This window comes from Saccopteryx leptura, chromosome 2, assembly GCF_036850995.1.
Source record: "Saccopteryx leptura isolate mSacLep1 chromosome 2, mSacLep1_pri_phased_curated, whole genome shotgun sequence".
Lineage (NCBI taxonomy): Eukaryota > Metazoa > Chordata > Mammalia > Chiroptera > Emballonuridae > Saccopteryx > Saccopteryx leptura.
Genome location: NC_089504.1, coordinates 154,470,707 through 154,486,873, shown reverse-complemented (window position 1 = coordinate 154,486,873; position 16,167 = coordinate 154,470,707). Strand labels below are relative to the sequence as shown.

The following is a 16,167-nucleotide window of genomic DNA, read 5'->3' as shown; positions in this document are numbered from 1 at the left end:
GAAGACTGTTCTATTTTATTTCTCTGTTATACTCTCCCTGTATTATTATTATCCTAGAACTAACTCTATTGCCAAGATATATCAATGATAATAAAATGTTCTTTGTGATAATATGCATGTATACACACACATTACATATATATACTCTAATAACCACATGCTTCTGAGAAAAGAATAGTGAATTACTAAGAAAATATCTGCGTTACAAATAGTTCAAACATATCTGAAAAATCAGTGACAAAATCCAAAATATTCACAAAAGGTAAGGATATTACTTGGTATGACTAAGCTTTATCTCTGAAACAGATGATATGAAAGTTCAACTACTTCACAAGAACTGAATTCATCTATTTCATCAATATTCTGTAATGACTCACGGCTTTTCTGCAGAATATAAGCATTTACTGATATTAAAACCTGATTATTTCTGTAACCCAGGCCCTCTCTTCTTGTATTAAAAACAATGCCAGCATTTCCAGACCTCTTGAAAAGGCTATTTAAAAAAGAAACAAACCAAACAACATGAAGCAGTGTTTAAAAGCTTCATCATAACTGGCTAAATATAAGCATCTATCATATATATAGTGAGACTATACAACTAAAAATTTCAAAATTAGTTTGAGTAAAGGAAGAAACCCTGTTCTTACCATTTGGTCCATGTAGGAGGCAAAGCACCAAAAGGCGTCCACCTCATTTTCTATCACATACAAAAGAGGGGAAAGTAAGTCACTCATTCCTTGCACATATCCTAAGAAGAAAAACAAACAAAAAATCATGTCTCTGAAAACCTAAGCTTTATACATCCTTCTGTGTATATCACCACCATTTCACTTAAAATTTCATCATTTCTTTGGTTCAAGAACTGGTAGATATGATGTTCACCAAGAAAGGAAAATAACGAGAAAGTCCAGCAATCAGGTGAGAAAGATGCGTTAGTTGTTTTAGACTGAGATGTCAAGCAGATACATATCTTCCAGTAGGTGTCCTAGTGTAGATATCACTATGAACAGAAGGCAATATTATTTAAAAAGTAATGTGCAGAAGCACTGAGGAAGACAGGTGAAGAGAAAACCCAGAGAGACATAAAACGGTAAGAGTACAGGTCTGACCTATGGTGGCTCAGTGGATAAGTGTTGACCTGGAACGCTGAGGTCTCCTGTTTGAAACCCTGGGCTTGCCTGGTCAAGGCATATATGGGAGTTGATGCTTCCTGCTCCACCCTCCCTTCTCTCTCTCTCTCATTTTCTCTCTCTCTCCCCCCTCTCTCAAATGAATAAATAAAATCTCTTTATTTAAAAAAAAGGGGGTACATATTTAAAGGAGACTGAATAGTCAAAGAGGGAAAAATCAAGGAAGAAGATCTTTTTAAGTCAATGGGAAGAAAAGTGCCAGGCCAGAGTAGTCAATAGTGCCAAGCTGCCTTGAATAAGCCAAGTAAATTAAAAACTAAAAAGGATTCAACTGCTTTAGCAACTAGATCTTTGATAATCTAAATAAAAGGAGTCACAAAAATAATTATATACCTCTTTTAAATAGTTGAATATATGTCTTCTTTCTTTCCTTGTTACTCTATACTCAATGCTAGCAACTGGATTTAATCCAATCATATGTCGTGCTTTAATCTGCCACTTTGGGCCCTGGCCAGTTGGCTCAGCGGTAGAGTGTCGGCCTGGCGTGCGGGGGACCCGGGTTCGATTTCCGGCCAGGGCACATAGGAGAAGCGCCCATTTGCTTCCCCACCCCCCCCTCCTTCCTCTCTGTCTCTCTCTTCCCCTCCCGCAGCCAAGGCTCCATTGGAGCAAAGATGGCCCGGGTGCTGGGGATGGCTCCTTGGCCTCTGCCCCAGGCACTAGAGTGGCTCTGGTCACGGCAGAGCGACGTCCCGGAGGGGCAGAGCATCGCCCCCTGGTGGGCAGAGCGTTGCCCCTGGTGGGCGTGCCGGGTGGATCCCGGTCGGGCGCATGCGGGAGTCTGTCTGACTGTCTCTCCCCGTTTCCAGCTTCAGAAAATAAAATAAATAAATAAATAAATAAAATAAAATAAACTGCCACTTTGACCAACTTTCTCTTGATGTCATCATAATTTTTCAGTCATGACACTAATTTCAGCCCTTGCTTAAAAGAAAAATTGGAAAGTTAAAGAATCATGCTCCTTACTTAAAAATGAACAAAATCTTCATTGTACTTTTCACCTGAACATGTCAAGCTTATTTTTTAGTTCCAACTCATAAAAACTTCGATTTTCTTAAATATTTTATAATTAGACTTCAGATAAGATGTAGCTACTGGAACCAACAATGGGATAAGAGCTCATACCAAGCATTCTCACATGCATATTATCATTCAACTCTGGTAAGTTTTGTACATTTGTTAAAGTTACATAAAGATTTTTTTCCAATGGTAGCTTTGGAAGTCTGGTGGAAACTAAATCTTTCATCTGCAGATGCAGTTTACTTTTTTTTTTTTAATTCAGTGAAAGAAGGGGAGGCAGAGAGGCAGATTCTTTCATGCGCACCCACCAGGATTCACCCAGCAAGCCCATTAGGGAGTGATGCTCTGCCCATCTGGGGCATAGCCCTGTTGCTCAGCAACTGAGCCCTTCTTAAGTGCCTGAGGAGAGGCCACAGAGCCATCCTCAGCGCCCAGGGCCAATTAGCTCCAATTGAGCCAGGCCTGCAGGAAGGGAAGAGAGATAGAGACAGAGAAATAGAGAAATGAGAGGGGGAGGTGTGGATAAGCAGATGGGTGCTTCTCCTGTGTGCCCTGACAGGGAATCAAACCTGGGACATTCACACACTAGGCTGATGCTCTACCACTGAGCAAACCTACCAGGGCAAAGTGTACATTTTTATCATTCATCAAAACCTGTGTGCACTGAAGATATGTAAAGAGTAAATATTTTAAAAGGAAAGAGGACATTTCTGAGAAATGACACACAACTCCATGTCACTCTTTGTATTTTGGAAGAAAACTTTTTGAAAAATGACCCAGGAAGCATATAAACCAAAATCTCTTGAAAAAACTCAGATTAAATGTGTAAGAGAGAGGTACTGAGGTCACTTCAGGACCTTCTTACAAATAAACATTTAGCTCTATCTCCTCTGATCCTCGCCCCTATCATCGATTGCCATGACTAGTCTTTATCGACCTCTGTGTCTACACTATACCTGTGGGAAAGTATGGCTCTACTCACTTTAGCACAAAAGAACATGTGGGGTCCCAGAGTAGGCATCTGATTATGATAGTACCAGACAATGGAGTTAGCAAGACATTTAGAGAAAGGTGGCAGGAAAAAAATGGCATGTGACATATCAAAATATAAACATTTCTACATATTTACTGCAGATGCTTTTTAAAATAATGCACACTTGCGATAATTAATTTATGGGTCACTTTGAGTGGGCCACAAGATGACCAGATGTCAGGTTAAACATTATTTGTCAGAATGTCCATGAAGGTGGTTCTGAAAGAGGTTAGCATTTGAACTGGAGAAATGATTCAAGCAGTGGGCCCTCCCCAAAGTGGGTGGCCATAATCAAATCCATTGAGAGGGCCTGACAGAATAAAAAGATGGAGGAAGGTTGAATCTGCCCCTCTGCCTGGAAGCTTGAGCTGGGATGTCAATCTCATCCTGCTTTAAGTGTTCCTGCGTCTCATGCCTTCAGACTCAAACCAGCATCAACAACACTGCTCCCCTACTCTCAGTCCTTCAAACTACACCACCAGCTTTCCTAAGTTCCAGCTTGCAGACAGCAAATTGTGGGAATTTTCTTTTTTCTTTTCCTGGTGTGTGTATTTAAATATATATAATCTTAATGATTCTGTTTCCCTGGCAAACCCTGACTAATGTCACACTTTTAAGAAAAGAATAAGTAGGTTAGAAGGAAGACTAACTTGTTATAATCAAAACTTTCTTACATGGCACTGGCACAGTGAAAGCAATGACAAATAAAAAGGTTAAACGAAGTAAAGCATAAAAGACATTTTCTCTGAATTCAACAAAATGCAAAAGAGTACTATTTTACTGAGTCTGACTGCATATGGAGTAGAATAGAAATATTTCAAAGTGTGCTATTCAGAAGATTTATAAAGCACCTTTCCTCTGGAGGAACAAAGTGCTTTATTATAAGGGTATAATTAATAAAAATTTCTAAGGAGCTAATTTAATCCTTTAAGTCTTCAGCTTTCAAAAGGCATCACTACCATATTTCTTCTGTAAGTCTTAGCTGAAGCAAGTAGGCAAATTAATCTTTGTATTCTAGTGCTTTTTAATCTATTTTATTTTATACATGATGTTCACTGGGGTGTGTCATGAGTTGCGGGGGTGGAATTAATGTACAAATTCCTTTTAATTAAATAAAGATTAAAGCTGTTTAAATTAGCATTCAGTGACACTCAAGAGTCTGCACTAGTGCTGACTAATGCACATCTTAATCAGCACTACTACAATTTCTAAAGTAGTTCCCTAAAATTTTCATAGCAAATCTGTTTCAATGGGGAGGTGTGAGAAATGACCTCCTTACCATCCTAGTGTACACTCTCACACTATTAAGAAAAAGTTCACCTACATTTAGCTCCATTTTCCAGGTTAACTGAACCTTAGCCCTTAAAGTATCAAATTTTTTTAAATCTTAGAAACTGAAAGTCATTTTTAAAAATTAAATACTTCTTGCCTTCTTATATACAGTATTTTGAGTAAAATTTCACTTTTTTATTGGTTACTCAGGATCATCATTATGAATATATACTGTAAAAAAGATGCCCTCCCCCGTACACACATTCTAGGTGTGGGGGTCTCTGAACTAAGTAAAAACTGATTCTCCTTTCTTCTATTGGTTTTTGGTAATTTTTGTCTTGTCTGCTTTTGATAATATGTCTCCTTCCTCACTATTAATGAGATTAGATTAATATGAATATACTTTACCTACCTAATCTATGAGCTAATAAATCAAACAACTAAATATGAGAGAATCACATTTAAGAAGAGTAAATTCACAGCCCAAGTTCAAGCTCCTCTGCTATGAGTAAAAGGCAAGAAATCTGTCCCACTACTTTATGAAAACTGCCTTGGCTTCTCACAAGGCCAGAGTTCTCTCTCTCTCTTTTTTTAAGTGAGAGACAGATGGACTGACAAACAGTAATGGAGAGAGACAAGAAGCATCAACTCATAGCTGAAGCACCTTAGTTGTTCACTGACTGCTTTCTCATATGTGCCCTGACTGGGGACTCCAGCAGAGCTAGTGACTCTTGCTCAAGCCAGCGACCTTGGGCTTCAAGCCAGCAACCTTTGGTCTCAAGCCAGTGACCATGGGGTCATGTCTATGATCCCACACTCAAGCCAGTGACCTGCATTAAAGCCAGTGACCTTGGGGTTTCAAACCTGAGTGCTGCTCAGCATTCCAGGACAATGCTCTATCCATTGTGCCACCACTTGGTCAAGCACAAGACCAGAGTTCTTAATGAGAACATTGGCTGTGTTTCAGATATGAATTCCTATCTCAAAATTACCATCTGAAAGTTCAGGGAAATGCCTCTTGCTCCCCAGGATGATGTTCCTATTCCCTAAAGCAGTAACAGAAACCATAATGGCACAGGGCTGGGATGCTAAATGTATAGTGGCAAGAATGCCAGCCTGAAAGGTCTGGGTCTTCACCCTCCTAATCCAGTATTTACTACTTGTGCAACCCTGAATCACTCTCTGAATCAGTATAACCTCATTAATAAAGTAGGAATTATTTCCCCCCTTCTTCAAAACTGCTGTAAGAATCCAAATCCAAATCTAAATCTAAATCTAAATCCAGTATGACAGCACTCTGTAACCTGAAAAGCATTCTACCAATGTTTTCAATGATCCGATCTGAGACTCATTATAGATGTGATAGGACTGGGCAAATTTTAAAGAGAAATCTGATTTCCAACTTACTGTCACCAAAGGGGCTGATGCCTCAAGATCCACAACTGATTTTACTTACATTTTCCCTTAATTTACACATAGTGGAATTTACATAGATACAACTGATGAAGAACATGCACCCATAATTCGAGGATTACTTGGGTTTAATATGCTGAATATCCAAATGCCTTCTCCAAAAGATGTCTCTAGCTGTATTAAAGTCATCTGGAAAACATCTATTTATTTCCACTATCCTCTACTTGCAAGTCATTCACATGGTAGGTAACTCAGAAACTTCCCATTGCTTACACTTACTGAAAGGTTGATGCCTGGGGATTTTTTTGGCCCTTTAAAGAAACAGCTCAAATTATCTTGCCCGTTAAAGTCATTGGTTCCTCAGCTTTCCTATCTCTTAGCATGTCTTCCCACCTCCCTCATCCAGCCCCAGTCTTTCCAACCCATTCTGGGTAGGCAATGGACTTGCCAAGAAAAGAAAGTAAAGTTCTACGTGCCCTATATAATTATCTGCACTGCCTGCCTAACATCACACCAGTATGTTCCTTAACAAGGAGAAAGCATATCAAACAAACATTCCAAAATCTCAGAATCCTTAATGTCTCAGTAAATTTTTCGAAGGCACCCTGAGGCTCTTAGAAACAATTAACATTTACATTCATTAAGTAGTTAGATCCAAACAACTTACCGGTAAGTATTTCTGTCCTATGAACTTAGCACCTGTTGGGCCCTCCACTACTTCTCAAACCTCAAAATCCAACTGGCTACCGCCATCCTCATCCTATTCCTCATCTATTTTCACCAGTACTTGCTTATCACAGCAAGGCCAAAAACATTGCTTTGCAAAGATATAACTTCCTCAGGAGGAATATGGTGAGCTAATCTTGAAATCCTAAACTATTTCAGCCAGTAGTTAGAGCAGTGTCCTACAGATGTCACTGTATTTCCCTCAGAAATATAACACATCCCACATTGCCTCGTGAGTTTCCTATGAAAACGCAGTGCTCCTAGGGGCACAATCTGGGAACCATAGCCTTGTACGTTTCCAGTGCCCTGTGGACAACTCCTAAGAAAACTAAGCCACAGAGCTATTACATACATGTGTCTGACAGGTTAATAAATTGAAATTCTAAAATAAATATATATAAATCTTTTTAAATTAGAATATTAGAGGAGAACTTACCTAAATCAAAATCATACATACAGTAGGTCATCAAAATGTCATGAAGCAAAATCAACCCTGGATTATCTTGGCCTTCATAAAACTTATTTGTTCGATCTGTTCTGTTAACATCTTTTTCTGAGGAGAAAAATCACATATTTGAAAACATTTCAAAAAAAGATTTTTATAAGCTCACATCTTAAAAGAACAAGATTATTTTTCTTGTTATTGATATTAATTTTACTCTCTTGCTAAGCCTTTATTTAATGAAAATAGTTAATCAAATTCCATTCCAGATATGTAATAAAGTAGCATTTTGGAACATTTCTCAAAAATCAGTCTGTCTGGCCTGACCTGTGGTGGCATGGTGGATAAAGCGGCAACCTGGAAACGCTAAGGTTGCCGGTTCAAAACCCTGGGCTTGATTGGTCAAGGCACATATGGGAGTTGATGCTTCCTGCTCCTCCCCCTTCTCTCTCTCTTTCCCCTCTCTATAATGAATAAATAAAATCTTTAAAAAAAAATCAGTCTGGCCTCTGGTAGCACAGAGGATAAAGCGTGAACCAAGCTCAAGTCACGGGTTCAAAACCCTAGGCTTGCCCAGTCACGGCACAAAAAACAAGCAAATCAATGAACTAAAATGAAGCAACTGTGAGTTGATACTTCTTGCACTACCCCCTCTATCTCTTCTCTCTCTGTAAAATCAATAAATAAAATCTTAAAAAGAAAAAAGCAGCCTACTTCCTCATGACTATGTTTTTAAATATTTTTCCATTTTTATCTAAACACGGAAACTTTTTAGTTGAATAGGCAACATATCCAATTAATTAAAAGCAACACTAAGTAACAATTCACATTAGTTAGCAAAAAAATGCCAGTCACGAATGCTTATGATTAGGCAGTATTATCTGAAAATAGTACTGAAAAGAGCTGCTATGCAGTCAAGTGCATTAACAGATTTATGCTGCTCACAAAAAGTAGGAGATATTTCAAAATGAATATGAAGCAATAAAATATCCCTAATTTTTTGAGTAGTATATTTCATTCATATTTTGCTTCATTTATTATAAGTATTATCAATTTCTTTGTCATGTTCCATAATCATATTCAGAACAAATTATTTCCTTATTCGCATATGCAGTATGTTATTCACTTTATATATTAGTATAAGCAATTTATTCTAATTTTGAAAAACTAAAAATCCACATTTTGCTAAAAATGTTTTTATGACATTAAAAACAGCTTTGAAAACATCACCACAAGAGTATCCCAAGTTAAAACGACAATTCAACTTATAAACACTGATACATATTAAGTGCATCTTGGGAAAGACAATTAAAAAGGGCATCCTTCTAACTTAAATGCCACAGTAAATTAGAAATTTTTTTTAATTCAAAATGATTTATTTACTCTATAACCAATTCTGTTTAAAAGTTGAAACTGGGCCCTGGCTGGCTGGCTCAGTGAATAGAGTATCAGTCCAGCACATGGATGTCCCAGGTTCGATCCCCAGTCGGGCACACAATAGAAGCGACCATCTACTTCTCTTCCCCTCCTTCTCTCCCTTCTCTCTCTCTTCCTCTCCCGCAGTAAGTGAATTGATTGGTCTGAGTGTCGGCCCCAGATGCTGGTTGCCAGGTGAATCCTGGTCTAGACGCATACGGCAGTCTATCTCCCCTCCTCTCACTTAAAAAATTTTTTAAAAATTAAAAATAAAAGTTGTGCCCTGGCCGGTTGGCTCAGCGGTAGAGCGTCGGCCTAGCGTGCGGAGGACCCGGGTTCGATTCCCGGCCAGGGCACACAGGAGAAGCACCCATTTGCTTCTCCACCCCTCCGCCGCGCTTTCCTCTCTGTCTCTCTCTTCCCCTCCCGCAGCCAAGGCTCCATTGGAGCAAAGATGGCCCGGGCGCTGGGGATGGCTCTGTGGCCTCTGCCTCAGGCGCTAGAGTGGCTCTGGTCGCAACATGGCGACACCCAGGATGGGCAGAGCATCGCCCCCTGGTGGGCAGAGCGTCGCCCTCTGGTGGGCGTGCCGGGTGGATCCTGGTCGGGCGCATGCGGGAGTCTGTCTGACTGTCTCCCCGTTTCCAGCTTCAGAAAAATGCAAAAACAAAAAAACAAAAAAATGCAAAAAAAAAAAAAGTTGTAACTGCCTGACCAGGCGGTGGCGCAGTGGATAGAGCATTGGACTGGGATGCAGAGGACCCAGGTTCGAGACCCTGAGGCCGCCAGATTGAGCGTGGGCTCATCTGGTTTGAGCAAAAACCCACCAGCTTGAACCTAACGTTGCTGGCTCCAGCAAGGGGTTACTCGGTCTGCTGAAGGCCTGTGGTCAAGGCACATGTGAGAAAGCAATCAATGAACAACTAAGGTGTTGCAACATGCAATGAAAAACTAATGATTGATGCTTCTCATCTCTCTCTGTCCCTGTCTGTCTGTCCCTGTCTATCCCTCTCTCTCTCTGGGGGGGGAAAAAAAAAAAGTTGTAACTGACTTTAGCCCCACCCCCTTAAATAAATAATTTGAAAAAATTCTCAATACTTTTTGTGAAGAGATGGGAAGGTACTACATAACAATAGAATCTAACAACAGATGACTGAAGTTTTGGTTCTGTAAGAACATTTAAAATTTTTTAGTAGAGCCTGACCAGTCAGTGGTGCAGTGGATAGAGCGTCGGACTGGGATGCGGAAGGACCTAGGTTCGAGACCCAGAGGTTGCCAGCTTGAGCACGGGGTGCATCTGGTTTGAGCAAAAGCTCACCAGCTTGAATCCAAGGTCGCTGGCTCGAGCAAGGGGTTACTCGGTCTACTGAAGGCCCGCGGTCAAGGCACATATGAGAAAGCAATCAATGAACAACTAAGGTGTTGCAATGAAAAACTGATGATTGATGCTTCTCATCTTCTCTCTCCCTTCCTGTCTGTCCCTATCTATCCCTCTCTCTGTCTTAAAACAAAAAGAAAATAAAAATAAAAATAAAATTTTTAGTAGAGCTTTTGTTCTAGCTTTTGTTAAAACACTACATAAATTATAAAAGCAGCACGTATCTATAGAATTGTGAGTAGATTTTTCAAACAAATAAGGAAAAGTAATACAAAAAAATTACTAAAAATACAAGATTTCATTTAAAACCTATCAAAATGTTTCAGTCTCACATCATAGGTGATAAAGAGGTACACAGTAAGTTTTTTTAACTCGAGCACAATTTACACAGTCATATGTCAATATGAATTATCTGACTTAATCGGTGTTTTAAACATAGTAAAAAGTTATTTGTACACTCATGAACTACCTGTGCTTTCTTTCCTTATATATTTCTCTAGGCAAAAAAAAGGGGGGGGAACAAAAATAGTATTTTATAAGTGAAGTATTTCTAGAAACTATTTTTTTAAAAAATGAGTACTTAAGTTTAAAAAAAAGTTCTCGCCCTGGCCGGTTGGCTCAGTGGTAGAGCGTCGGCCTGGTGTGCAGGAGTCCCGGGTTCGATTCCCGGCCAGGGCGCACAGGAGAAGCGCCCATCTGCTTCTCCACCCCTCCCCCTCTCCTTCCTCTCTGTCTCTCTCTGCCCCTCCCGGAGCCAAGGCTCCACTGGAGCAAAGTTTGCCCGGGCGCTGAGGATGGCTCTGTGGCCTCTGCCTCAGGTGCTAAAATGGCTCTGATTGCGGCAGAGCGACGCCCCAAGATGGGCAGAGCATCGCCCCCTGGTGGGCATGCCGGGTGGAACCCGGTCGGGTGGATCCTGGTCGGGCGCATGCGGGAGTCTGCCTGACTGCCTCCCCGTTTCCAGCTTCGGAAAAATACAAAATAAATAAATATTAAAAAAAAAAAAAAGTTCTCAATAAATCCAACTCTCCATCTTACTTGGTGTAGTTAAAAAAAGCCTGGAAAAAAAAAAACAACACAGCCATGCTGACTAATTTCATTTTTTTTAATTAAATTTTATTTAGACAATTAATTTTATGGCCATACCACCCTGAACACGCCCAATCTCGGCTGATCTTGGAAGCTAAGCAGGGTTGGGCCTGGTTAGTACTTAGATGGGAGACTTAATTCTATTTTACATTCACTATCACTAACCTTTTTATCTATTCCCTCTCCATATTCATATAACTATTTTACAACTTCCCCTCTCTCCTCAGAAGAGCCTCCACCACGTTACCCTCTCCCACATCCATTTCTTCTCTGAGCTAATCAGTTTCTATAATCCACCCAGCTCACTCCAGCCACCCTCACCTCTCCACTGTACTTCAAATATGCAGAGACCCTGGCATGGAAACAAGTTTAAACATGCTTCTTTCTGTTTAGAATGCCTTTCACCTAGATATCTACATAGCACACTCATCCCCTTTTATGAATTTTTATTCAAATACCATTTTTTAAAGATAAGCCTTCTAGCTTCACTCAAATTAAAACACATAAACTCCCTAACCATCTTCCCTGTACTATTTTTCTATTTAGCACTATCTCTCACATCTATGTATCTTGTTTACTGTCTATTCTTCCCCACAGGAACAGAAGCTCCTGAGGGCAAGAATTTTCTGCTTTCTTCCCTGATTAATCCCCAATGCCTAGAGAAGAACCTACTACAAAACAGGCACTAAGTAAATACTGAATGAATGAGGGAATGTTTGAAATAATCAATGTGATTTTCAAAGATGCTTGGTGATTCTAAATAGGCAGCCAAAGTTAAGAACCACTACTCTAAGACTGACATTCCTGGGCCTACTTATCTGTCTCTTTTTTTCTCAAGGTGACAACATCCATTCCCATGGATATTTATACTGTTAATAAACAAACTTGTATCTCTTACCCAGACTACTCCAGACTATTCTACTAGACCCCTGGTCGGCAAACTGCAGCTCGCGAGCCACGTGTGGCTCTTCCACAAAATACCACATGTGGGCGCTACCTCAATAATGTACCTACCTATATAATTTAAGTTTAAAAAATTTGGCTCTCAAAAGAAATTTCAATCGTCGTACTGTTGATATTTGGCTCTGTTGACTAATGAGTTTGCCATCCGCTGAACTAGACACTTGACATTACAGTTGTATGTCTCATCTAAGGTTTACATATCCAACACCTAATTTAATTTCACCATACCCCATTCTACTTATCTCAGTAAGTGGTACACTAATTGCCCACTTTCTCAAGTCGAGAAATAGTCACATCCTTGATTTCTCTCTTTCTCCCCATCATACCCCACATTTAATGGAAAATCTTATTAATTCTACCACCAAAATATAACTTAAATCCATATATTTCTCCACATTGCTACTACCACCATCTCTTGCTTGGAGTCATTTCTACTAATTGATCTCCCTGTTCCTATTCTTAACCTTGATTTAATCCAGTTTCCATACAGCAGGGAAAAAAATATATTTTAAAACACAAATAAGATGGCCTTCTTAAAATGCTCTAACAGTTTCTCTTCATACTCAAAATCCAATTTCTTGGCACAATCCACAAGGCCTAAAGTTTACCTATGCATTTTTAAAATAAAGTGAATTTATAACAAAAAGGGGGGGGGGAAGCTTTTGGTAGTCTTTCCTAAAAAATAATTTTGGAAAAAAAAAATAATAATTTTGGGAAAAAGTACTATAGAAAAAGAATGCTTTATAAACCTAGAAATACATACTTCTGCTGGTAGAAAACAGTCTAGTTGAAAGTCACCTAGCAACACCCCATCTGGGGCCGATGCTTGAATCAACTGAGCTATCCTCAGCACCCAAGGCTGATGCTTGAACCAGTCGAGCTACTGGCTGCAGGAGAGGAAGAGAGAGACAAGGCGGAGAGGAAGGAGAAAAGCAGATGGTCACGTCTCTTATGTGCCCTGACCAGAGATCAAACCCAGGACATCCACACACTGGGCTGATGCTCTATCCACTGAGCCAGTGGGCCAGGCCTAATTTTTTTCTTTTTGCTCATCTATAGTTCCTAATTTTTCTTTTGTGGGTTATCATTAAGCTATAATAAACAAACCGTTTTTAAAATAGGGAAGACAAAAATTTTAATGCAATTAATTTAACAAGCAGATACTTTCTATTAATTAAGAATTTGAAATTAAAAATGAAACATATCAGTACTTATAAATAGAGTGACTAAATTCAAAACTGAATTCCTAGACCTATTTGAAGAGGAACAATCAAAAACAGTAAACACACATCCTAATGCACTCTCAAATTCTGATTTCTCTTTTGAGCCCCAATTCTGTAACATACATATTCAGTTCTTAAATCTTATCAAGACTTCAATGTAAACCTGTCTCTTGCACTTCCAAAATTAAGAAAAAAATTACCAATAAGACTTCTATAATCTCTTAACCTCGAATTTCTCTTCTCTTGTTCCTCGCTGACAGATTTCCACTGCAGTTTCATCCTGAAGTATTCATCACTATAGAAAACAATTTTACACCAAAACAGCTTTCTTAAACATTTTTTAAAAATTTAATTGAACTTTTCTACAAATATATCAAAGCATTTATAATGCTAATAGAAATTGATAAATGATACTGAAATATTTCAAGTTATGAAAACAAAGAAAAATTAAAACCTTATACATGTCATAAACTTTGTTTAAACTACTAGAATAAGTTAAGTATGACTGTAAGGAAACATTTACCTTAATCTTTAATATCACACCTAAAATTATTCCAATCATTAAATATTTTAACCATGAAAATTTCTGAATAATTACAAATACAGTACAAATTTATAACTTGGGTTTTTTTTGTTTGGTTTTTTTTTTTCAGACTTGTTTTTTAAAGTGACAAGTTTACTGCAGAAATTTTTTAATATGAAATGTCTTAGAAGGGCTGGCAAAAAAGTGTTGAAAAGAGAAAGAACTGTCTGAGAGTTTGAGTCTACACATAATGATTAGGAGCTTTAAATCAAACGGACTAATAAACTGAGAATAAGAGTGCACCTGGAAAGTTGTTCTGTGTTTCTTTTCAAATCTGATAAATTATTAAAAACAGAAACGCTCTCCAAAAAGAGAAAAGGACCAATATAGGTTTCAAGAGCACAAGAAAAATTACTTAAAGGTAATTAACCTAAATAACAAATACATTTCTTCTGAGTCATTTTTATCTCATAATAAATTGCAAAAATAAATCCAGATGAAAGATATATTTTAAAGCCAAAATCTAATTAGTTATTTTCAAGTATGTAAGATGTTTGTGCAAGGGGACTGAATTTTTTTTTACATCTTTTTACATATTCACCAATATAACTGCAATGAGATCTTCTAATAAATGTTTCTGGTTTGAAATAACTATATGGTACTCAAAATAACTTTTAGACTATTACAAAAGTTTATTTAACAAAAGTTCAATGTGAAAATGTTACACGATTTGATTTTTATACTGAAAAAAACAGGTGCTATGGAGAGGGGACATGTGGAAGCAGTTGCTTTCTCTGGTGAACACAGCCATTCTTCACACTCTATCCAAGGGTTCTGATGTGATGATGCTATTTCCTCATGTTACCACCATTCCAATACCGCTGTGTTGCCCACTAGTTGCCATCTCCACACATTCATCTGCCACAAGGTTCATAAAAAGATCAAACCCCTACAATATTCCTTGGATCTGTCTGCTACCATTGAATTTCAACAACTTCATTTATATAAATTATTTAACTCAGGAGGGTTAACTTTGTTCATGGTGTCTACTCAGCAAGCTCAAAGACACCTCTAAACACTCTATGGCTTCCCTCATGCTCCCGTGCTGGTGCTCATAATTTTTAAATAAAAAACATAAAAATAAAATTATTTTCCCACATCCTAGTCTACATATTCCAGTCATCTAGAAACCCTTTATAATTTGTACAGGTGACTTATCAGAATTTCTCTGATGAACCTAAAAAGACCATTACAGAACTTACGTTTTTTGTTTTTGTAACTGAGTTCTTTCCTCCTTGGTACTATCCCAAGGAAAGTAGCCCAGAAGAAATTTCCATGCTTGCTTTCTCAATGAATGACTGAGTCCCTAAAGAAAACATACATATTAAATACATTTGTAAAAAAGAATGTAATAATTTAAGTTCACAAAACTTGCTTTTAAATAAACAGGAAGACTAATACTTAAAGAGAGTTTATATATAAAAATAGCTCAATTCAGTAAATACTATTAATATCTTGTTTTTAGACATCTATATTCTAAAGATATAAGCAGCTGCCAGAAAGCTTAAACAATGTAGCGTACACAGTACACTATAGAGCAGACAGTGGGACTAAACAGTTTTTCAAAGCCCAGTCATTACTGGGTAAAGCAACTACCACCGGGGTACGTATCTTTCACATAACTACAAAACTTCAAATAAAGAAAAATATCTTTCCCTTGGCTTAAAGGCTTCCCTCCACCTTACCACCAGGGCCTACACAAGCATCTCACTCTGTCCTACAGGGATTTTAAGAAATCATTTGTCAAAAAGAAATTAATTCCCTTCCCCCTCCGCCAAAAAGAAAAAAAGAAAATTTGAATGCCAGCAGTTTAAAATACAATCCATATTTAGGTATTTACCCCTCTAAATATCATCTGCTTCATATTCTCTACATTTACAATTCTTCCTTCGGAATCAATGTTCTTAGTCCATTCTTCCAGTGATACTGGCTCTCTCCTTTGAATAACAGGTCGTTCCCCCAAATCAATCTAAAATAAAAAGATAATCGTGCACATAGACAAAAGTGTGGTAATTGCTAGGAGGAAGGAGATGTAGGGGATGGGGAAGGAGAGGAGGGTAGAAGGGGGATAAATGGTAATTAACAGAGACCTGACTTGGGTTGAACACACAATGCAGTGTGCAGATGATGTACTGTAGAATTGTGCACCTGAAACCTGTATAATTTTATTGACAAGTGTCAGCCCGATAAATTCAAAAAAAGAAAAGGAAAATAATGATAAGCAATAAAGAGTATACCTTTAACCAATAAAATGACATCAAGGTATATAGAAATTTAAACTAAAATATAATTACGCAGAAATGTTCTAACATTTTTAATAGCTTCCCTTAGTTTCCAATAGTATTTAGTTATGAACAAAGTAGTTAACATTCGATACATTTTTCCCTCCTACTAAACATACAAACACCTGGGTTATAAA

General features: G+C 38.2%; 1 protein-coding gene and 1 pseudogene across 2 annotated transcripts in view; both read right to left on the bottom strand.

Moving 5' to 3' along the window:
• The window catches only part of TBC1D15 (TBC1 domain family member 15), a 93,060-nt gene that overhangs the window by 10,045 nt on the left and 66,848 nt on the right, over nt 1–16,167 (bottom strand). For both annotated transcript variants that reach the window (XM_066369092.1, XM_066369093.1), the window contains exons 8-12: nt 15,589–15,717; nt 14,951–15,054; nt 13,366–13,460; nt 7,091–7,207; nt 648–748 (exon numbers count right to left, since the gene is read on the bottom strand). In XM_066369092.1, the coding sequence (XP_066225189.1) occupies nt 648–748; nt 7,091–7,207; nt 13,366–13,460; nt 14,951–15,054; nt 15,589–15,717 (546 nt within the window). The remainder of the gene's footprint in view (nt 1–647; nt 749–7,090; nt 7,208–13,365; nt 13,461–14,950; nt 15,055–15,588; nt 15,718–16,167) is intronic.
• Nucleotides 14,503–14,729, bottom strand: LOC136393179 (small nuclear ribonucleoprotein G pseudogene; annotated as a pseudogene).